This window comes from Castor canadensis, chromosome 14 (assembly GCF_047511655.1).
Source record: "Castor canadensis chromosome 14, mCasCan1.hap1v2, whole genome shotgun sequence".
Classification (NCBI taxonomy): Eukaryota; Metazoa; Chordata; class Mammalia; order Rodentia; family Castoridae; genus Castor; species Castor canadensis.
The window spans coordinates 85,057,168-85,080,433 of NC_133399.1; the positions used below are offsets into that span (position 1 = coordinate 85,057,168).

At 34.7% G+C, this 23,266-nt stretch overlaps 1 protein-coding gene across 3 annotated transcripts in view; it reads right to left on the reverse strand.

Moving 5' to 3' along the window:
- Window positions 1–23,266, reverse strand: part of Neil3 (nei like DNA glycosylase 3) — a 142,176-nt gene that overhangs the window by 3,707 nt on the left and 115,203 nt on the right. For all 3 annotated transcript variants that reach the window (XM_074054931.1, XM_020153151.2, XM_074054932.1), the window contains 7 exons: window positions 16,614–16,748; window positions 16,142–16,355; window positions 14,946–15,020; window positions 13,274–13,440; window positions 8,634–8,800; window positions 6,779–7,199; window positions 870–1,044 (listed from right to left, as the gene is read on the reverse strand). In XM_074054931.1, the coding sequence (XP_073911032.1) occupies window positions 870–1,044; window positions 6,779–7,199; window positions 8,634–8,800; window positions 13,274–13,440; window positions 14,946–15,020; window positions 16,142–16,355; window positions 16,614–16,748 (1,354 nt within the window). The remainder of the gene's footprint in view (window positions 1–869; window positions 1,045–6,778; window positions 7,200–8,633; window positions 8,801–13,273; window positions 13,441–14,945; window positions 15,021–16,141; window positions 16,356–16,613; window positions 16,749–23,266) is intronic.

The window sequence follows — 23,266 nt, forward strand, 5'->3', positions numbered from 1 at the left end:
AAAAGTTTTTTGAGAAGGAAATGTGGACTTAGTAGGGTTAGAGGCATGTCTTGATCAGGGTAGAGGTCTAAAATCACTTTCAAATTTAAAATGGAAAGTTCTCTGAGACAAGTATTACATTGAAAACAGGTATTTTATCTATCAATAAACCTAACCAGAAAACTTGCTCCAGCACTGAAACAGATCAATTTTTTTTTTCAGTTTTATACCAAATGGAAAAAAATATGTATCTTAAAACATTAGAATCACACTCAGCATGGTGGGATGTTCACACATTGAGGAATGCAGAAAGTGAGATTGACTAAGGAGATCCAAGATTCTTGTCTCCTATATCAGATTCATTTTCAGGGACATATCCATAAACTAAAATACAGTGAGGAATCATCAGTAGCGAAATCGTTATTGTACCATCAGTTTTTTTCTGGTCAACCTTGTGTAGGAGGCTTCATTAAGCCTATTGTAAATCCAAGGTGTACACATTGTTTTTTAGGTCTTTCTACTCAATGCATAAAACAAAAAATTGATATAGCACTGAAATTAGGATGAGAAAATTCTTATTTTGGATTATTGATCACACGAGTACTACTAGTACTTGTTAGTCACTCAATGCCGTTCCTTCTTTGTGAACCAAAGGCAATAGTTCAATACTTGAGATTACAAATATACTCTACTAATAGCTATTGCTTTTGTATTATTATTTTGCTGAATCTCTTTGAATGTTAAGTTATTCAATATTCATGCTTTAGCCCAAATACTAATATGGTTATTTAAAATGTAAAGATAAAACTGAGAAAGTATTGGTATTTATTACACTTACAACAAATATAAGTAGGTCAATTATAAGTAAGTTTGGTAGATTGTACACGTACTTTCAAAAATCCACATTGTGCTTCTCTGGGTAGAGGACAAGCATAAAATTGCCTCCCCTTGTTTTCACCATCCTTCCTTACAACTCGGAGAACACAGAGGCGGTTGTGTTTACTGCAGCGAGGACTGCCATTATTGAAAGTACAAGGACCATCTGCCATATTGGTCTGGAGTTCACTGTAATGATAGGTTACAAAATAACACAGAATAATGGTGCTACAGGGATCACTTCACCCCTACCCCTTATAATTCCACCTTCAAAGAAATTATAGCAAAAAGTGGGCCATGGTCAACTTAGGTAATTATACAAACTGCTACGTTTTTAATGCTTTGTTTCCCCAGGTAATTCTAATACACTTCGAAAGCTATCTACATATCTAAGATATATAAATTCAAATTTTAAATAATAGTAACAACTGATTATATATCCAACACATATTATCTCAAGTCTACCTTAGAGCAACTAGAGTCACAATCATTTCTAACTATTTTTCCATCTATAGAAACCCTCATTAATGGTGTTGACAAGGCCAGAGATCCCTCTCTCTACTGTCCACTTAAAAGACAACTCTCTATACTTTCCTTTAATCAAGTCTACTATAATAGTCACAGTTATATTCCACTAAGAAACAGCTGTTCACAAGAGAAGAAACATATTTTGTGAAGCAAGTAGGAAAGCTTTCTTTATCTTCCACACAATTAGAATCAAGAGTATTTGGAGCATCCTTGTATAGAGTGAACAAACCACAGGAGCTGACCTTGTACTACACCTGTATAAGCAATTTTTTCTCTTTGAAAAGGAGCTTCAATATTATTTTTAGTTTTCTACATTTTGCACATTTTAAATAATGCCTTTATAACAGACTTTTAATAAACCAGTTAAGAGAAAAAGTATTCACAATTAATTAAAGCCAGGGTCCCTCAGTAGTAAGGGTCCTAAGCATGCATAAGGTTTGATCCCCAGCACTGAAACAAAGTGAAAATACAATGAAACGAAATTAGAAGTTCCTGACCTTAATATCCCTGTTTAAAAAATTTTAAATGATAAACTAGTTCATACTTTCTCACTTTGGGGGAAATTTCTAAAAAATAAAATATCATTCTTAATTTTTAAATACTTAAAAAGCAGGGGCATTTTTTTCTTTTATCCTTGCTTCCTAAACTACATTTTTCAACACACTTGTTTCTATTATGATGCCTCAAGGTATCATGTGATTAAAACATTCAGAGAATGTGATCTTTTATTTGTGATGAAATTGGTTTAAGTTCATTTATAAAACAGGTGATTAAATATGTTGCCCTAAAAGTATTTGTTGAGACAGACTTAAGCTTTCTAAGGGCAGTTCTTGAAGCTGTCTCTACAGTGGCTATTTGTTAAATAAGGAAATCATTGTATTTCACTAGTGACTATTTTGCTGATAACTTCTTCAGAGTGGGTGGTGGTTGCAAAATACCAAATCAGAAAGAGAAAAGCTGAGAGGCAATGGGACTTTCTTTTCCACAACGGCTCCTTTTTACCAACTGCCTCCAAAAGGGATGATATGAAAGCTAACTTTGAGAGAAGCTAAACACCTGGATGTTTGTAAAGAAGTCCAGAAAATTCAAAATTAAAATACTTTCATAAATAGTTCTTTCTTTAATTCAAGAGACAGTGGGAAATGAGGTTAAGAATATAGGTAGAAATGAAATACTGATAAAACTTAGTTTAATATATAATTTAAAAAATGGCTGTTCAACATTTTCTAACTCATTTGCTTCAACCTAGAGATGTCCAGAGCTTCACACATTCAGGGAGCTCTAGATTCTTTATTTACTATTAAAGATTTCTGAAGAGAACAAGATAATGGAGGGACTGCCTCAGTGTCTTCCCTCTAGTTCATTTTGTCCTCCATTTCATTCTTCCTTGTTGTAAAATTAAACAAAACACTAGTCATAGGCTATTTTTCTTTTTGGCACTGAGAGTGTGTTTCACTGACCAGGAACATTAGCATCACCCATAAGCTCCTTAGATATGCAAAATTATCCATCCTGCCTTCAGATCCTTGTGGAATTAGAATCTGCATGCTAACAAGATTCCCAGGTGATTCATATGCATATTAAGTTATAAAGCACTGAGTTAATATAACCAAGCTACTGGAAGCCACCTGCAAGCACATCCTCTCTAAATATGCACAGCTAATTTTAATTTTATGATTGAGAACATTATCCAAGATAATTAAATGTTCTGCTTAATTGAGGACATCTTGGTTCCTCTGTTTTAATCATTATTTAAAAATTTTCTAAAATGTAGCAGAGCATTTTCTTAGGTAAATTTAGTCTAGAGAATAGTTTAAATTATTTTGATGATTAGGATCATCATTTTGAATATTGACTTGTAAGTGGCAGAGTAATAAAACAGATCAGGACTTGAAAACCTTTTCAGATAACACATATTGTAGGCTTCTGGGTCTCATGTTCTCTGTTGCAAATACTCAGTTCTGTTGTTTGTAACAGAAGAACAGTCACAGAAAATACACAAATGGAAATAAAACTTTACATAACAGGTGCTAGGCTGGATTTGGCCCTAGTGCATGTAGTTTGCTGGTGTAAACATCATTAGAATCAAGAACAATGATTGAGGCCTAACAGGTTCTCAACAAATACTTTTTACTAAAGAAATAAAATTTATGACTAGCATGTGCAAGGCACCGCTCCACTAAATCAATAATAAACAAGTAAAATAGATAAAAACTATCTGCCAAGCACAGATTCAGAATTTTAAACTAGATGTTATTTTTTAATGATTACTTTATCATGGTTTAATATATTTTGCAGATAGAATGATTCACTATAATAAAAATACTGCCTGGAAAATTTTTTGACTTAGTCAAATTGAATATAGATTTGGTCATTCAAGATTACTTCAAGGTTAAAATAAATAGAAGTCAAATAACATAGTGAATGGTCCCATGTGGTTCTGAAATCCTTAGGGACTGAAACTCCCAAAGGTGACCCAGAAACAAGTCCAAGGTATCAGTGACTGCAACACTCATTATAGGTAGATCTTCCATACCATTGATGGCAGCCAACATGAGAAAATGCAAATGATTTTAGGGTTGGACATAGTGATACAGTATAATCTTGATCCAAGATACTTGATCCAAGGCTGGCCAAGGCTAAAGCACAAGACGCTATTTGAAAAACAAACCAAAAAAGCAAAAAGTGCTAAGGCCATGGCCCAAGTAGTAGAGCATTTGTCTAAGGTCCTCAGTTCAATCCCCAGTACTGCCAAAATGGTGACAACAAAAGAGAAAATAGAAATGATTTTGATAGTGTTTTTTCACTCTTCTACAGGAGCCTTTGCATCAACTCAGGAAAAATTTCAAACTAGTACAGATGTTCTCTTTGAAAAGTAGCACTGTGTTTTGTTCTGTTTTTATAATCAAAGATTATAATCTTTTATATATCAAAGATTTAGAACTGTTTTTAGTAGTTATTCGCAAATGTTCAAAAATTGGTTTAGTTATATAATGTATACTCTAGGAGCTGGACAATATTCAAGGACATCTAAGACCAATCCAAAAGTATGCCTCATCAACATAGCATGTATGGTGTGGTGACAAGATCAGTAATTAAGAGAACAAAACCCAAATTAATTATCCTGCAATTATTCAAGAAAAAACAAGCTGGCTATAAATTCTGAGTGGACCACCTGCTTTAATAGTATTATGTAGTGAGCTTCTGCTAGGCATCTTGTCTACAAGATGAACACTGTAGCTGCCAGACAAGGAGAAAAATGAAATAAATGACAGTAATTTGCAATTTATTCCTTGTAAAGTAGCTGGGTGCAGAAGGGCTGCTGGGTGAATTTATTTCATCACTTGACATTTATTCTGCTAGTTGATCTTGATTGATTGTGCAGTCTCAGTCCTGGTGTTCTTATATTCAATACATACACATGGCTGCAGCAATCCTAAGTACTACTGTGATTAATCATATGATTCTGTTGCTAATAGCTTATGAAGAAATCATTTAAATTTAAGGTTACATTAATGTTTTTTAAATCCCTAATTCATTACTTAAATTGTCCAAAAATTTTTAAAAAGCATTAAGGAAATAAAAATATGCCAAGATATTTCATCTGGGTACAACCAGTGGCACAATGTTTTAAGATGATCATTTCCACTTTTTTCCACTTAAGCCACATAACAGAAAAGCTGTTTAAAAGTGCTTTCTCCTACAAGACAGCCACTCAACTCAGACATTTCTAACTAATTCCCCCATAATTTTCATCATGAGGCACTAATTAGGGTTAAAGTAAAAAGGTGGTATATTTATCTAGTCAGTTAAAAGTTCAGCCCCCATAGCTTAAGTCAAATGTATCATGGGCAGAAGTTAAGAACCAGTTACCAAAAATGATTATAAACAAAATTATTTTTAAAAAGTCAGTCGAAGATAAATCATCAGGATTGATTTCGAGTTCAAATAGGAAACTTGAAATAAATGCATGTGTCGATCAAAAAGTGAAATAAGCTTTAAGGTTTCCCAGAGTTTAATCTAGGAGTGTACACCAGGTGGTCCCCCATCCCACTAACCAGAGACGCAATCTCTCCATCAGCTAAGGCATAGCTAAAATCTGATGGCTGAGGAACAGCAGCCATCAGAATTCTACCTGAGGTTACTTTAGATTTCACTCAAAAATAATTTTGTCTCCCATTCACAAGAAAAGACATGCATGGGAAAAAGAGCTTTCATTCACATGTAATATATTCTTCACATTGGACATATGGCACCTGCCTTTTGATGAAAAATAAAAGTTATAAAAAAAACTGCGGAAATGTCACTTTCTGATGAAGGCATTGTGATAGGAAGCCTACATGAAGGGCTGAAGGGATGAGAGACATTGGGGAAAGGAAGGTCAACAGAAGACTATTTCAGGAGCTGTTAGCATTCATTAAGGAAAAGGGGATGACGATACTTATTGAAATCTGCCTCTCAGTAGCGGCAATTGGAGATCTTCTCCTGGACACTGATGGTGTCATTAGACATATTTATTAATTGAAATTACAACCTTTTTACTTATGATACAAAAATATCATGGGTGCTCTTTGGGACTTTTTGGTTGAAATGCAGAACATAATTTCACATGGCTTTCTGGGATGCAGAAACATTCTTTAACCAAAATATTATTAAAGGTTTCTCTGATTTCTTTTTAAAATAGAGGATACTTACTAAACTTTTATGAATGAAGGTTCCCCTTTCAGAACTATCCTTCATTGGAAGGATATACAGATGAGCTTTGACTTATGGTATTACTTACAATGTTTTGACTTTAGCATGATGCAAAAGCAACAGGCATTCAGTATATACTATACTTCCATTTTGAATTTTGATTTTTTCTCGGGCTAGTGATAGATGGTCAATGATTTCTTTTGATGCTGGGCTGCAAGCCACAGCTTCTAGTTAGCCACAAGACCACAAGGGGCACAACCAATTCTCTACAGTGTACTGTGTTGCTAAGCTGTGTGTTTAGTAGATATATTAAATTTTTTAAAATTTACAACATATTTATCAGGACATAACTGCCTTGTAAGTCAAGGGATATCTGTATGAAAAATGCTACCAGTGAATACTGAAAACTGTTATTGTTATGGGTGATTTAAATTTTTTCTTCATACTTTCCAATATTTTACAAATACTGTGTTGAGTTCATGCTGAACAACTTTTGATAGATGTAGAAAAATCTGTGTTCATTTCCTTTCTTCTCTTAAAACTAATTAGCTAGTAGGAAAGAAGGCAAATTACCACAACAGTTTCTCAGGGTTTATATTATGAAAATCAATTCAACTTCCTTGGCAATAGATGATTTTTTGTTTTCTTCAAACTTAGTACAAAACAAATACCTTAAATACCAAGGTCAGAAGCATCATACCTGTTAGGAATTCCATGGTTGCCACTTTTGAGATCCGGTGATGAGTAGTGAGTTGCTTTTAATTTTTTATGTGCTGGACTAAATAATTTAGACTGAGAGCAAACTGTAGGCAACATGCTTACTTTGTTAGAGGGCTGAAGTATATAGTTTGTCCTCTCTTTTGTGGGGTGCTGTGTATCACTAAAATAAACATTTGTAGGAAGAGAGTTTTGAAATTCCCCTCCTAGTGTCTGGGTTTGGATTTTTTTTCTTTCCAAAGTACTCGATTTATTGCTAAAATCAGTCAAGACAAGAGTTGTAGTTCCAAATACAGTTTTCCTGTTGATCTTCACTTCAGTATAGGTGATCCCAAAGTTATTACAAGGGTACTTCACTAAGTTGTTCGAAGCAATAGAATTTTCTGCATTCTTGAGCATTGAATCTGGAAGAAGAGAGAAGTATTATGTAATGTTACTAAAAATATAATATATTGACTGTTTGAAATATCTTTTTTTTAAATAAAAATGTATTCTATTAGAGTAAGCTAATATATTAAAACCAATAGTGCAAAGTTAGCTTGGGCAAGTTCTAATTAGTCATCTTCTGGTTAGGAAATGAAGTTATTATTCAAAATGCAAAATGTTAACAATCTATAAGAACCCAAAGATGGAGTTAACAAAGATTTATATTGTATTGTGCTTAACCCCTGAAAGGTTACTCAGCTATCAGTTCTGTCAATATTAGCAAAGCACTAAAGCATATCCCATAAAGATTTAGGTCAGCATTGAGAGACCCATGTATGGGTCTCTCAGGAATATTTCTGTGAATGACAAAACAAAAAAACTCAGACTTATTTAAAATAAATAAAGATGAATACAAAGACTTAATATTTAGTAAATATAATGTGTCAACAAAACATATGATTTCTGAATCTATACTACAATTTAACATTAAGACATATCTTTTGCCCTCAGAAAAATTAACAAGAAAACAGTTAATGAGATATGTAAAGGCAGTGCAGAATGTTGAAATAAATGTGGAAACCTAAGACTGATCTTCTGAGGGCCCTGCTTCTTTTGAATGATACCGAAGAAGGAGAGAGAAATAGGAGGTGCAGTCCCTTTGGCTATTAGCAAAGTGGTGCAATGGGTGAGGCCTGCCTTGCAGGCCCAGGGAACAAAACACAAGATGACAGCTAACAGAATGTAAGGGTCCTTAAGTCAAGAATGAACTTTCTCATCTCTAATTGAAGAAAGAAATAACACTTTGAGAATACAATAGAAGCTGCATCAATGAGATGGTTCTTAATCACAGGTTTCCTCTGAGGTTTTACATTCTCTGAGCACATGAAATTGTGAGCATTAAAGAGTTATTTTGAAGGATTTCAATGAAATCAGTACAATTGTCTGAGTAAAGATTTTAATAACAAGGAGTAGGAAGGATAAAGAAGAGAAAAATTTCAGCATTTTTCTATTCCACCTGCAAAGATATTCTTACAGAAATCCTCCCTTTCAATTTATGAAACACTTGGACTGAATAACAAACTCAAAAGTTGCTGAAATCTGCATAAAACAAAGCTTTATTGAATAATTCATTAGAAACAGTAGAGAACAGATGTGATCATCTCAGTTTTTTGAGACACAAAGGCACATACTGTTTTAGCACAAGCATGTTTTCCCTCTCTGTTTAAAAAAAAATATTTTCAACAGAGTATCAGCATGGTTTACATGCAAAGGCTGGCATTCCATTAAACATTTGAGAAAGAAAGCACTTTACTCAGTTATGGAATATCGAGATGGAGCAAGATATATACCTGACTTTGTATAATGAACCCTCTTGGAACTGTAATGAACTGAAAGTAAAAAGTCAGTCTTACCAAGAGGCCGAGAGGTCAAGCAAGCATCACATTCCTTAGCAGAGGGCTTATTTAACAGTGTGCAGACCACGCAGGTCCATTGCTCTTCAGATTTCTGAGCCACTGAGTCCATAACATGACTCCTGTTAGATGTGTAACTGAGTATAGTATCTCTAATTGGCAGTTTGCTATAAGAATTAAAAAAATTAATCATTAACATTGTTACCTTATCTTATACATTCTGAGTATTTTAGAAACAATCTCAGAACCATTAGTACCCCATGCTATTTATTATTGCTTAGAAGGCATTAACTATAGCATAACTATTTTGAGCCCTGATGATTGCTGGTAAGTTCAGATAATAAAAATTTTTATTTAGAGTAAAAAAAAATTTATTGTTTTTGATTTGCTATAACCAGTAGGAAGCATTTTGCAAAAATTTAAGTAATTTTTAATACTTTTTAAAGCAAAATTAAAGTGTGTTTATTCAACTAAACCAGAAAAAGTTATGCAGAGATTAGAGCACTGAAAATAAAATAAAAGTTTTATATTACTTCATGTATTCTGAACAGAAAATTCTAGAAAATCTGGAATTACTTTATGGTATTTTCTAAGTAATATATCAATTGGTTAATCTATCATCATGAAAAAAAGTTATCTTTGTATTATTTCTCTTATAAAATTAGTTCATATTTACTATCTAATCACTGTTAGATATATAATTATGATAATAAGCAAATAATAAAACTAACCGTAATTTTTACTGTATATATGTCATATTTTTCCACATAGCACTCATTAACCATTTTTTTGCTATACAACAAAAGCTTTTATAGACTCCTGCTTTGTAATACTCAGGTGTAAGTATGCAGGGCACTTCATATAGTTAAGCAACCTTGGCAGTGTCCCTGATTCTTCTCATGATTACAGAAATTAAGAGTGAAAAAAATCACCTCCAGGTAAAAGCTATGTACCTTACATTTCAGAACATGAGTTCCTTGACTTTCAAAGGTAGCCTTGACTTCTGTAATGTTTTGCTCCTTACAATTACATCAGTTTTTAAATTCAGGCTTGTCCGGTAAAATAATAAATAGCATAAAGAAAATCTGAAAGCGAGATACATCTCATTATCATTCTTTTATCTTTACTTACCTTGACTTTTAATGCATTCTGTATTTAATATTCCTATGGAATATAAGACCTTCTAAGGAATTTGTTTACTTGATCTAATCCCTGTCCTGTATTAACTTATCCTGAAAGGCAGCAGGTTGCATTTACTAATAATTTAGCACAATTTAAATGACCTTCAGATTTTCAACGCATTCCAAGTTTTTGCTGTTTTATCTTCTTCCGTTCTATGGATTTCACTAATTACAAGAGGATGTTTATTGTTAGATATGGAGGCTTTGAAAGCTCTCTTTTCTTATTGCTCCATTTTGTAATCACTCCCCAAAAAACTCTTTCCAACCTCCACCTGGAACTTAATATGCTGTGGTAGGCTAAATAATGGCCCATCAAAGATATCAGGTCACAACCTCAAAAAACTAAAAATGTTACTTCATTAAGAAAAAGAGTCTTTGCAGGTGCAATTAAGGATCTTGACCTTATCTGGATGGTTCCTTAATCCAATCTCAAGTGTCCTTGTAAGAGAGGTAGATGGAGATGATTTGGTACACAAAGAAAATTAGGTACTACAAAAACAGAGCCAGAGATTGGAGTGGATGCAACCATATATGAAGGAATGATGGAAGCCACACCAGAAGCTGGAAGAAGCAAGGGATAGATAATCTCCTAGAGCTTTCGGAAGGAGCACAGTCCTACCCACACTTTAATTTTGGCCTAATGAAATTTCTATTGAGCTTCTGGCATCATAACTTGAGTAAATAAATCTCTGTTGCTTTAATCTATGTTTCTGCTAATTTGCTACAGTAGCCACAGGAAATTGTACAAATTCATGAGCCTCCAATCTGCAACCATGATACTTTGTCTCAGCTAATGGCATCAGCATTCACACAGCTGATCAGGCCAAAACCCTAAAGTCACACTAATACTTCTTTCCCTTACATCCCCCATTCAGTCCATCAGCAAATCCTGTAGAGTCTGCTGCAGAGTCAAATTTACCACAAAGCTAATGAAGCTTAACCTTCCGTAGGGTGGTGTATTCTTCTCTTCAGCCCAGGATGGGGATAGTGGACAATGGAAGCAGTAATTCCAGCTTTATATTGCCTGTGGTGGCAGTCCTAGTTCACCTTCATTGCTTCTAGTCCCCAAAGCTCTGGTTTCTACAGCTTTTCCATTAATTCCCTGAATTACCCCAATACTCATTTGCCTACATGTCTCTTTTAAGTTACGTTATAAACATACCAACTATGCAATCAAACTTTCTTCTGAAAACAACCTTATTGTATCAAGGTTAACCATCACAGGTTTTCTTCATGTCTTCCATGTGTCTTCGACTTGCTCCGTTCCCTCAAATAACTCTGCGGTTCAGGCCCGAGTTAAGAACCAGCTTGCAAATACCACTAAATTTCATTGCCTAGCAAACAACTATTAACACATTTATAAACTGTATGGTTCTTAAGAACTGAATATGTTTTTTAGTTATTTTTTTTTCTTGGCGGTACTGGAGTTTGAACCCAGGGCTCTGTGCTTGCCACATTCCTAGTCTCTGAATATATTTTTTTAAAGAAACAAAATGTGCAGTTCTCCAAATGCTCCAAGTGTCGCCCCTGTGCATTTGCCCATGTCTTGGTTTCTCTTCCAGGAAATTCTTTCCCTACCTCTTGTCTTTGATTAATTCCTACTTCTTTCTACATTAAACTCAAATGTCATGTCTTTCAGAAAAATTTCTTTCCAGATAGATTTCTTTCCTCTATACCTCCTTTGCCATTAAAATAAACATATCCCTTTACAACAAGTGCATCAGTGTTTTAATTATGTATTTATTCAATTATTTCCCACAGAATTTTGAGGGGAGATACTATATTTTATCTTGTATTTGTAGTAACCCAGCCTTTATCTCCTACTCTAATGTGACCCATAAGGCATCCGTCCTGGATGCGCCACTGTTACTTCACATTTCCAACACTAAAATGTATCTATTCCATCCCATCCCAACTTTTCCAGATTCACAAAGTCAACATTTCTACTATATGGTTCTGAGTTTTTTTGCATTATTTTATATATCAAATCTATCACAATTCTTGCTGACTTTTTTTGTTTGTTTTTTTTGGTGGGACTGGGGTTTGAAATCAGGTACTTTACCACTTGAGCCAGTTCTCCAGTCCATTTTGCTCTAGTTTTTTGGAGGGGAGTGGGCCTCACAACCTATTTGCCTAGACTGGTCTCAAACCCTGATCCTCTCAATCTCAGCTGCTCAAGAAGATAGGATTATAAATGTGAACTACCACCATTCAGCTCTTGTTTAATTAAGGTGCTATTTCTAATGTCTTGACCCTAGGTCTAGGTCTGGGTCTCTCACTCATTATCTACACTGACTTCTGGCTTCTTCATTCATGCTTTTAAGTCTCTTCATTTTCCATATTAACTATATGTTATAGTCATTTAAAAGTCCTTAATCCACTGATCTAGGCGAGATATTAGCCATTCCCAGAATTACTAGTGATACCAACTCTTTGATCCATCCTATGTGTGAAACTAGTCTTTACTATTCAACAGCTTGGAGTCTTCATTGGCTTGGACATCATCCCTCCATCATGCCATGCTTATCAACAATTCAAGACTGGTGGCTATGTTCCTTTTTCCAATTAAGCAATGTTTCCTTTCTCACTTAAATAACCAAATTTCCATTTTTTCAAGACAATTTGAAATTCCACTTTATTCCTGAGATTTACCATCCTTTCTGTATGTATAAGCCTCTAATATCCCTAAACTCCTGCAGCATTTTATATGCTTCCTGTCTATACCTTTGATAATTTGGGTTTATCATCCATATACTGCTATGCAGCTACTTTATACAATTAATTTTTCTCTTAGCTGCCCCTAAAAAGGAACTATAGCCTTTTATCAGGGTAACTATGCACTGGCAAAAAAAAAAATCAGATTTTTTTTTTTAAGGGTTAGTGGATATTGGCTTTGAACAGACCCAAAACATCACTGTGTCTCACCAGTCAGATCAGGTGATAATGGAATTTTTGTCCAACCTCATCTTACAGAGGGACTCCAAACCTATCCTGAGGTTATTTCTCCAATTTTGGAAAGCATAGTTGGAAGAGACATACTTGGCAATTGGCAAAATTGTCATATAAATGTTTAGTATGTAATTTGTTGTTTTACTGACAAGATAAACTCTGGAAGAAAATCTTGCTCATATTTACATCATTTCTAAATGAAGCAAAGACTCTTGAAGACAGATGCATTTTTTCTCAATCACTGACTCCTGCTAGTACTTGATAAAGTAGATTAAACCTAAAGGCTAGATATTATCAACAAAGCTGGAGGTCTTCTACCTGAACTTAGAAGAGATTAATAAATCTGCTTTGGCTCTCTCTAGTTGTTTGATGTTATTTATTGCTTCCTTTAAAAGGTTCAAATACTGTTGAATTATGTTCTATTATGAGTAGCTTGACATTTAAAAAGGTATATTCTCTGATTATTAGTCATTTACTTAGATAGTAAATTACTTAAATTAGGTATCTTACCATATGTCAACATGTTGAGGATTTTCTTTTTGACAATGAGGACAGAAATATGTCATTCTGTTATTCTCCCCTAAGCGACACACAGTAATTTTGCAGTGGCACTGACCGCAATTAAGACGCTTATAAACCTTATAGTGTTTAGAGATGGCAGATCCTGTTTTATGGCACTAAAAAAAAAATAATTAAGATGTTATATAGAAAACATTGTTGCTGAGATGCTGAAGATACATTCTTGAAAGTCATCTCTGGAAACAATTATAAAATTTTATATATATTTAAGCATGGTAACATATAATCTTTTCTTTCATTTGAGAAAAAGGTTGATAATCTTGTACTATATCTTGCAAGATTTGTATGAAATCATTAAGTCACTATGTTATAACTTATTAGAATTCACAACTACTCTTTGCATAGTTTTATTATCTTACCTAAATGAGATATAAAAGCTCCATATTTTCAAATGCCTTTTACGCTTTTACAGTTTTTTTTAATTAAATATAATTATGTGGTTATAGAAAAAGGCTAGATTAGCTTTTAAGTCTGATTATTTTTAGAGGTTGAAGCTGTTCATTTGTTTCAACAACCAAAAAACTTTATTTCTAGGGAACAAAACTTAGCAAGAGCATTTTCTTTGTTGGCCTGAAAAAGGACTTTTTATTTGAACCTTAGTGACTCACTAGGAAAAAAAAATTCAACAGAGAGTATCTTCGATTTCAGTTAAGTCCTATTTCAGAAGATATTTTGATATCATACATCATGGTATTATTCTAATCACATATATTTTAAGCTTTCACAAACAGAATATTTTGGGTTTACATCAGCAGTGTGTAAAGGTAAAAGCCCAGAAGTATGACTCACTAGATAGGAGCTAAAAATTACACAATTTATATTAATTTAAGCACAGTATTGAGATACTCAATCTGGGCTGAAAATGGGCTGTTTACAGATATTTTTCTCTGGAAAAATTAAGTGAGCATACATAATTTAAAAATAGCCAGAGTTGCTCAAGGTATATATGTAAAGTAAGAAGCATATTAACATAACACATTAAGTCAATTAATGAAGAATATTACAACACCTTCTGTTGTGAATAGAGAAAAATAAGAATTTTGAGTATAGAAAAACAGACTGTAGTAGAAAAACAGACTTATTTATCATACTTTGTTTAAAAGATAAAATACTGAAGTCTATATATGCACATATACAACTTTCAAAATTTTCACATTACAAAGTAGTTATTTCATTCCTAGAATGGTTTCTATGGTAGAGAAATATTATCCCATTTTACAGATGACGAAACTAAACTTAAAGTTATCTAAATAATACAAGACATGTGTAATAAGTGGCAAAGCCTGGTTGAACTAAAGTCTATTTATCCTCAAGTATTAAGTCTATCTCTTCATGTTCTCTATATTTTATATATCCAAAACAGAACACAAGCCTAGATAAATAGTACCATAACTGTCCTCCAGCTTAGTATATATCTACAGTTAGACAAGTTTGGATTGACCTATGCCCTTTAATTTTAAAATACTAATTAAGCTCATCTCACTCTTTCTTACTGTACCACTATACTCTTACCACTAGATGGCTATATATAGCTTTAACATTTTTGGTGCAATCAAAGGGGAAACCATTAACATTTTACATGGTTGAAAATGCTTGCTCTTACCCTGTAAAAGAGAATGCTGAAATCACGTACCATCTTCACAAAGTAATGAGTCTGTTCACCTGTTAATTGACAAACCTTGAAATGGAAAAATAACTGAGCATAATTTCATAGTTTATTCATTACTGTATAAATATACCACTTGCTAATTCTGTTAAAGGGAACTATAAATAGAATTAAAATACATGCATATCCTCTTGAGCCAACATTCCTTTCTTCTTTCCTTCCCTCACTCCCTTCCTCTCTCCTTTCTTTCCCTTTTGCTGGGGATAAAACCCTCATGCATGTTAGGCAAGCATTCCACCACAGAGCTAGGTTTCTAGCCCTCTAGAACTTTATTTCTTATATATCTATTTTGTGTCACTATCAGGACCTTTATTTTTAATTGACAATAATACTGATAAAGATACTATTCCTTCCTATAAATTTTAATTCTAAATTTAAGTATTTATTGCATGTTCTGTATCAGACATCTTCAGAATTTCAGTATTGTCTACCAGCCACTTGAAAAGTCTTGCTGGATTTGAAAAAATTAAAGCTAAAAATTAAAGCTAAAAGGAAAGCAGAAACAAAGAAGTGAAAGAAAAATAGGCACAGGAATAGATGGCAATCAAGGTCACTATCAAGATTTAAAAAGATATGCATTTATACACATGCATTAATATGAAAATACTTGTTAATACACAAAAGAACTTAGAAGCAGGTCTTACTGAAGAATTTTTTTGTGACAAAGGCTGGCATAAGTCTTAGTGTTATCCTTGAAGAATTAATCATTTGGTACAAATACCTTTTTTAATGGCAATTCCAAAAGAAATTCTGTCTGATGGTTTACTTTTGTGTATGTGTATTAATGTATATGTCAATACATGCATACACAGAGATAACTTATTAGTGAATATAGAAATGAAAAATCATCTAATCAACATAATCAGAAAATGTAGTAAGTAAATTTTTGAAAATAATAAATGGTATGGAGAAAATAAAAAGCAAAGCAAGAGGACCGGCACACTGCTATCTTAAGAGGTGGTCAGAGTTGGCCATAGTGAGAAGTTGACAGTAAGTCAAGACCTGAAAGACACCTAAGTGTGAGAAGACTGTGTTACTACAACACAAATCTAAGTGTTCCACACTGGTCCCTTAAAAGTATTTAAAACTAATTCAGAAAGAATGAGAAATAATTTTAAACAATACTTATTTACTTTAACAGCTGGATGGAGACCACTGTGAAAGAGAGCTTCATTTTTGATGATGTTCCCTACCCCTGGCAACACTTTCTGATCCAGTAACACATCGCATAGCATCCGACCTCTCTGCTTTTTAACTTCAGCTTCTGCTCTTGAGAAACTAAATTTAGGTGAACACACATCTAATTCTTCCATCATTCTTATTCTCTGTTGGCTTTCCATTGAGTCTCTGTAAAAAGGAATATAAAACACATTAATCGTAAGTCTGGTTTACAGTCTCAATGTCATCTAAAATGAGTTTTGATAAAAATATGAATGTTATGCTATTCATAGCATAACAGTCATGGTTGAACAGTGAAGACTGTATTATTTGAAGTTTCCTTTATAAAGATGTTTCAATTATAAACTATTTATTTAGTAACATTAAGTGACATCTCAAACCAAGCTCTACAGTTTTGCACTTGAAGTACTTATTTTTATTTTTTACCTGAGTTCTATTGATGAGTCAAAGAAACAAATCAAATCCTTGGTGAGCTGCACTTCAAAAACAGGAGAAACTTCATTTTTATTTTTATAATCAAGTGGATTAATCATGATGGAGCCTTTCATTCCAAAATGAATCCTGAAACAAAGACATACTCACTTTTGAGTAGTAGAAGTCTATCAGATATCAATTTTGGGGGGAAAGGGTTTTAAACAAACAAATGTTAATCAGGATAGGCACTTTTAAAGGAGAAAAAAATACTAGTGAATATAACTTCCTAGAGAAATAGTACGGCCTTACCAATTAGCCGAAGAAAACGTACCCCTGTTCTTTTCTTGTCAGATTAAGTATCTTTTGTTCACAGAACAGTCTAGCATTACTTGGTATTTTTGATTCAAAAGCGTGAGCTAAGCCTAAATTTAAATTGCCTATAGTTCATGTTTGTAAATTCTGCAAAGCCACTAACATTTAAATTCCTTATTTCTAGCCACAATGGATTGGAAATGTTTACCTATTGCAAAATAAGATCTACAATTTAAGACACTCTTTTCTTCCTCACTGCTTTGGGCTAAGCGATGAAACAATTTCTTGCAAAATCTTATGTATCAAAAAAAAAAAAAAGGAATACAAAGACAGAGACAGTGAGAGAACAAGTCAAAATACCATTGTTTTCAATCCTTTTCATTTTCGTTTACCTTTATATGTATTGGGAAGAAGGGATTTATAAATATTTACGGTTAACTTTAAAGTTACAATGCAGTGATGAAAAATTCATAACCCTTCAGATTTTACAGGATTGATTAGCATGTCCAGTAAAAAAAAAAAATGGGAGTGATTTTGTGAGACCTCTGATGATGAAGATCAAAAATGATTCTCAAGATGAAATACTGTGTTCTGCCTTTCAAATTCATCTCCTAATAGCTTTGTTGAGTTAATAAATATGGTTCTTTTGGCAGCAAACGTTACTACTCTGTGCTTCTAATTCCAAAGTGCCATGTTATGGTATTGTACAAGGTTAACCAGTCTAACTTTAAAAATGTGGGTTTTAAACTCTGTGTGCCCTACTATCAATCATAAATACATTTTGCATGCCCCAGAGTTCTTGACAGGAAAAATGTGTGCCTGTAAGTACTCCATAATTTAGCTTATGGAGGCTCAGCTCTAGTGGAAGGTGTACAACTGTCATGCCCAGAAGCCATCACATCTAAAATCTTTTCAACTGCGTGGCTGATGAAGTGGATTCTAAATCACTTTCCATAATGAAACCACATCCACATCAAAATCTGAAAGGTTAAGACCCAATACAAATGCAGGAGTAGCTCCAATCAGAACTGCAAATAAAATAAATGTGCCTTCATCTTGTATCTACTCAATTCAGGGAAATTGTACCTATTCAACTTTATTTATTGCTGTTTTTACAAAATAGCTAAATATTATGATGCGTGAGCCCCAATAAACCAACAGACTTCATGTAGTTACTGTAAATTACCTTTTACCTTAAAGACAGACATAATGTTTTGTAATGTACCAGCACATAGACCCATATTACATTTAAGAGTTTTGTTTGCTTTTTGGCCTGACCTCTATTCCTTCCTATGATCCGGTGCCTTTGATAACTGTTGATTAAGGAATGGGCCCTTGTCCTAAGCTGGACTTATCAGTATCCAAGCTGGACTTATCCGTTCTCCTGATAAATTTATTGATTTGGGACACAGGACAGTTTCTTCTTATTGCTATCAATGAGTTAGCATGGGTCCTTCTGTTCTACTAGTAAAGAAGTTGTGAATAGGCAAGGAGAAGTTCTTCTAGTGTTGGTGGTCCTGAGCCCTTTAGTGACCAAGACCATGGGCCTGGACTAGCAAACCCACAAGCTTAAAGATCCAAATTCTGAGAGCTAGGTGCCTATTGCTGCAGACGTTTGAAGCCAGAGACCTGGGTCATTGAGAGTTCATCAAGGCTTAACTTGCTTACAGTGCTGCTTTCCAAGGCTAGTGTCTCGAGTAGTCATGGCTGGAGCATGTTTTCAGCCATGGTTGTAGTGGTCCTCTGCAGCTGCTGGAGTATCTTCAGAGTGACTGTAAAGTGTCCAAAACACCTGAGCTGGCTGGTTGCCAGTAAAGAGGCAGTTTGGCTGACAGTTCTCCACTGAAGGTTGCAAGCATAAGGGAAGGACCTATGGAACACCCTGCTCTTGACTGCTTTAATCATTCACTGAAGGCACTAAAAGGGTGTTTACAATACTAACTAAAGCTCAACATGGAACTAATAATTCTAATAGCGTTTAATAGAACTTAATAGTATTTAACAATGCTTAACTACTGCTCCAGTGTCCCAGGGAGAAATGCGTCCCTCTGATCTGACTCACTATTGTTGGAAAATCAAACACAGGAGTGATCTATGGGAATGTTTCCATATGGGACTGGTCACTGGAGAAGCCAAGGAAGGCCTGCCTTCACAGAGGAGACATGGCAGATTTTAATGAACAGCAGAGTGAAGAAAGAAATGAAGAAAGTTCTCATAACATTTAGTCTTTGCTTCTAGTTCTCCCTCAATTTATCTGCCTTGTCTTCAGGTTTCATAGGATACCTCACATCCTTAGAGTAATTACTGGACTTGCTTGAGCTTGCAGCCAAAGTCATAAAAGTTATGCCCAAACTAAAACTGTATAGATGCTAAGAAAATTCCTCTAGTGAGAAACAGCTTCCTAAACCAAATTAATTAGTCAACTCTGATCCTATTTTGATAAACTTTTAGGTTATCACTATTAGAATAATCCGAACATTGTTAAATAAGTAGAAATAGTGTAGACAACACCATTGTCACAGGTTCATGTTAATGACAACTAGCCTTGAAAATAGGGTAACTTCTTAGGAAAATTATCAAGTGGGCAGAAAGTGTCCTAAAGATAGTAAAGTACCCCCAGTACAACAACAATTAAAAAAAAAGGTAATAAAAAGGCAAAGTACTTGAATATAGAAACTGTAAAATCTAAGGTCAGAATTGAAGGAAGGAGGTTGTAAAAAGATAACATTTTAACCACGCTAAGGAGGAAGGGAATCTACTTAGGATATGGAAGATTGAAAGTAAACACTAACAAGGGGTGGGGGGAACTTTCATAACTCACAAAATCATATATTTCCTTAAACCCAGAGACATGAAGTTGCAAGGCAACCAGGTGAGCTAAATTCCAGAGCAACAAGGCCCACTGAGAAAAGTCAAACACACAAATTGTTAACACTATGGCAGGACTCAGGAAGAAGCAAAGGAGTCCCTGTAGTCCCAGTCTCACAGGCATCCACTAGGGAGGTAGACATGAGAAAGATGAGTCAGGGCAAGAGACTGGAAAGGCCAAATTATGCAGCATGATACCTGTCCTGATGAAACCCTGTCTGCTTCTTGAACACTTCTCTAATATGAAACAAAACTCTTAAAGCCTTAGGCTGCTATAGGCCAGGCACAGGTAGAAACAAAAAATTGTCTGTTCCTGAGTATAGATTCGGAAACTCCCTCTGTCCATGTAAGTTTTGCACCAGATAACAAGCTTACGCAGCCTGACATGGGGGCAGGATATGAAACCCTTCTGTCCTGTCAACAGGCTCAGGAAAAGGTGCACGGTTGTTGAGCAGAGGCAGAAGCAAAGGCTCTCTCACCCTAGAAGTGAGGCAGGAAGTTAGTTTTGGAACAGAAACCTGCAATGGTTTGAAAAGAAATCTGCTCCCACTGGGAAAGAGGTAGGAAAATCTAGGACCCAATAATACCAAGACAAAGCAAGAGAGAATTTGGCTGCCATAGGGAGGAAAGGGACAGCGACTCTGGGAAAACTGCAACCCCAAAGGCTTACATGCACAAGGCCTGTCCAAGACTAACACTGGACCAGAAGAAACAAGAGCCTCTGTTGTTTGTATCATTAGCCTGTCACTGAGGAATAAGCAACAGTGTTTTACTACAAGAGAAAGGGCAAAAGTTGACATTGCCTCTGTGACCCAAATATACAGTCACATCAGAACATACAAGAAGCATAAAACAGCAGTGGCAGCTGGAATTTTGAAATCACTGGCGTACTACTGAAAGCAACTGCAATCCAACGGTACCCAGACCAAGCTCAACTACTGACCAGACTTACTCAGTTCCCCACACTAATGACAGTCAGCACAGGCATTACCATTTCTGGACCTAAATTTTATCTATCTGGGATGCTGCTAGAAATGATGTCTGGGATTCAAATATAACACACACACATGGATTTTAAAACAAAATATCAAGAAATAAAGCAGTTGGTCTTTCTGAGTAGACCCACTTTTATCCCTGAAAGTATGTTTTCTATTCTAATAAACTATACCTTTTACTATAAACAAACAAATAAAGTAGTCAATAGAAAAAGACCCAAAGATGCTGCCTATGTTGGAACTATGAGACAAATGATTAAAAAGTGATTTGAATTAAAAATTAAAATCAACATGTAAATACAGTAATTTTATATTACATTTTAGTCATCAATCTATTAGTGATTAATATATGAAATGATCTAGTACAAATACACATGAACAGATGGAAATTTCAGCAGAGAAATAAGAAACATGGTTTTGGAGATAAAGAATTACCTCAATGAGCACATCAGCAAGCTATACACAGCAGAGGAAATCATAAGTGAAGGTGAATACAGATTAATAAAAATCAACCAAACAACAAAAGACATATTTGCTTTAGAGATAAAATGTAACAGAAAAGTATCCTTTATATTTATTGCCATGTGTTCCATTTCAATTGTTATTTTTCTCTCTCTAGATTTAAATTTCTACCTGTTATTGTATTTGCTATGCTGGACAGACTTAACAAGTTAACTTTTCTTTATGGCAGGTCTACTAGTACTGGCTTCTCTTACCTTTGTTTGTCTGAAAGTATTTAATGCACCTTTATTTTTAATACATAGTTTTGGTAGATTTAGTGTTTTAAGCTGACAGTTTATTGTTTTCTGGCAATTTAAATGTGTTGCCAGGCTAGATGTGTGGTACATCCCTGTAATCCTAGCTACTTGGGATGTAGAGATGGGAGGATCATGGTTCAAGGCATGCAAAAGCATAAGACCTGGTCTGAAAAAATAACTACAAAGCAAAAAGGACTGAGGGCATGGCTCAAGTGGTAGAGCACTTGTCCAGCAAGCTTAAAGCCCTACATCCAAAACTCCAGTACTGTTAAAAAAGAATGTTGCCATGTTGTCTTTTGTCTTGCAGAGTTTCTGATAAGTGCAATGTATTTTTTTATTGTTGTGCTAGGTGGGGATACATGTGGCATTTACAAAAGTTCTTATAATGTATCAAATATATCATACTTGACTTCACCCCCTCCACCACTCCTTTATCTCACCTTCCCCCATTCCTAGCATAGTTTGCATTTACATACATGTGTATATTTTTTGCACTGCATTCACCCTCCTACCCCCTTTCCCTTCTTACCTCCCCCCTTCCACTAGTTTAACTTTGTTCCTTTATATGTAATATCTCTTTTTATATGTTTGCTTCTAGGATTTCTCTTCATTTTTGTTTTTATAAGCACACTGGCTAGGTATGTGTGAGGAATATTTGTTTTTGTTTAAGGTCTTTGAACTTTTTTGGGCCTTAAGTCTTCAAAACAAACCCCTTTTTTAGGATTCTAGTTATAAGACCGTTTTACCTTATTCTATAGTTTTATTAATTCTTTGCAATTCTTGGCTATTACTTCTTTTAAAAATGTCTTCTGCTATGCTCTTGTCTCTTCTTCCAAGGATACATAATTAGTTAATATTGTACCAATCCCAAATCTATACAAACTCTTCCAGAAAATCAGATGGGAGGGAAAAATTTGTAATTCATTTGGAGGCTAGCATTATCTTAATATCAAAATTAGACAAAGGCACTGAGAAAAATAATAAAACTACAGGACAATACCTCTTGTGGAGACAAAAGTCCTCAGCAATATAGAAAGGCTATTATACTATTATAAGTGAAAGATACCCTGGGAATGCAAGGTCTATTCAAAAATCAATCAGTATAATTTACCATATGTGTTCTCCCTGAAGAAAAGAAGAGTACCAGCATCAAGTGGTCATGTTCCAGAAGTGCCACTTTCTATTCCCAAGACCCTTACCAAATCAAGGGGACAATGTAAGTGGGCTGAGATTGGAATGTTAAGTGCTAGCTGGAGGGTCACTGAATCCCTCTCATGCACATTGAGAACATAAGCGAACTAGTGTTAGCTAGAACAGACCCTGCTTCCTGCCTGCCCTCTAAGCCAACTATTGCTTGGAATGCAGGTCATACAAGCTAAGCTAATGATGTTACTGATTAGGTAGTCTAACATTTAAAACCCCTCTCCCTGTGGTAATCAGGTACAATAACAGAGCAATGTAGAGAAGACAAGTGTTCTTGTCCGGCTGCCTCTGAACATCAGCAGTTCTGTTGAAGCTATGGAGAAGGTTAGTATTACTGACAAGGCACCATGAGGGCTGTGGAGCTCATCATCTCAGTATACAGACTGGAAGTAAAGACATAAAACTGACTCAATTTGCAGATGATATGATTGTCTGTAGTCTATACAGAAAATACTAAAGATATGCCAATCCAACAAACCATAGAGCACCTAGAATAACTGAGTTTAGCAAGATTGTTGGATAAAAGGTC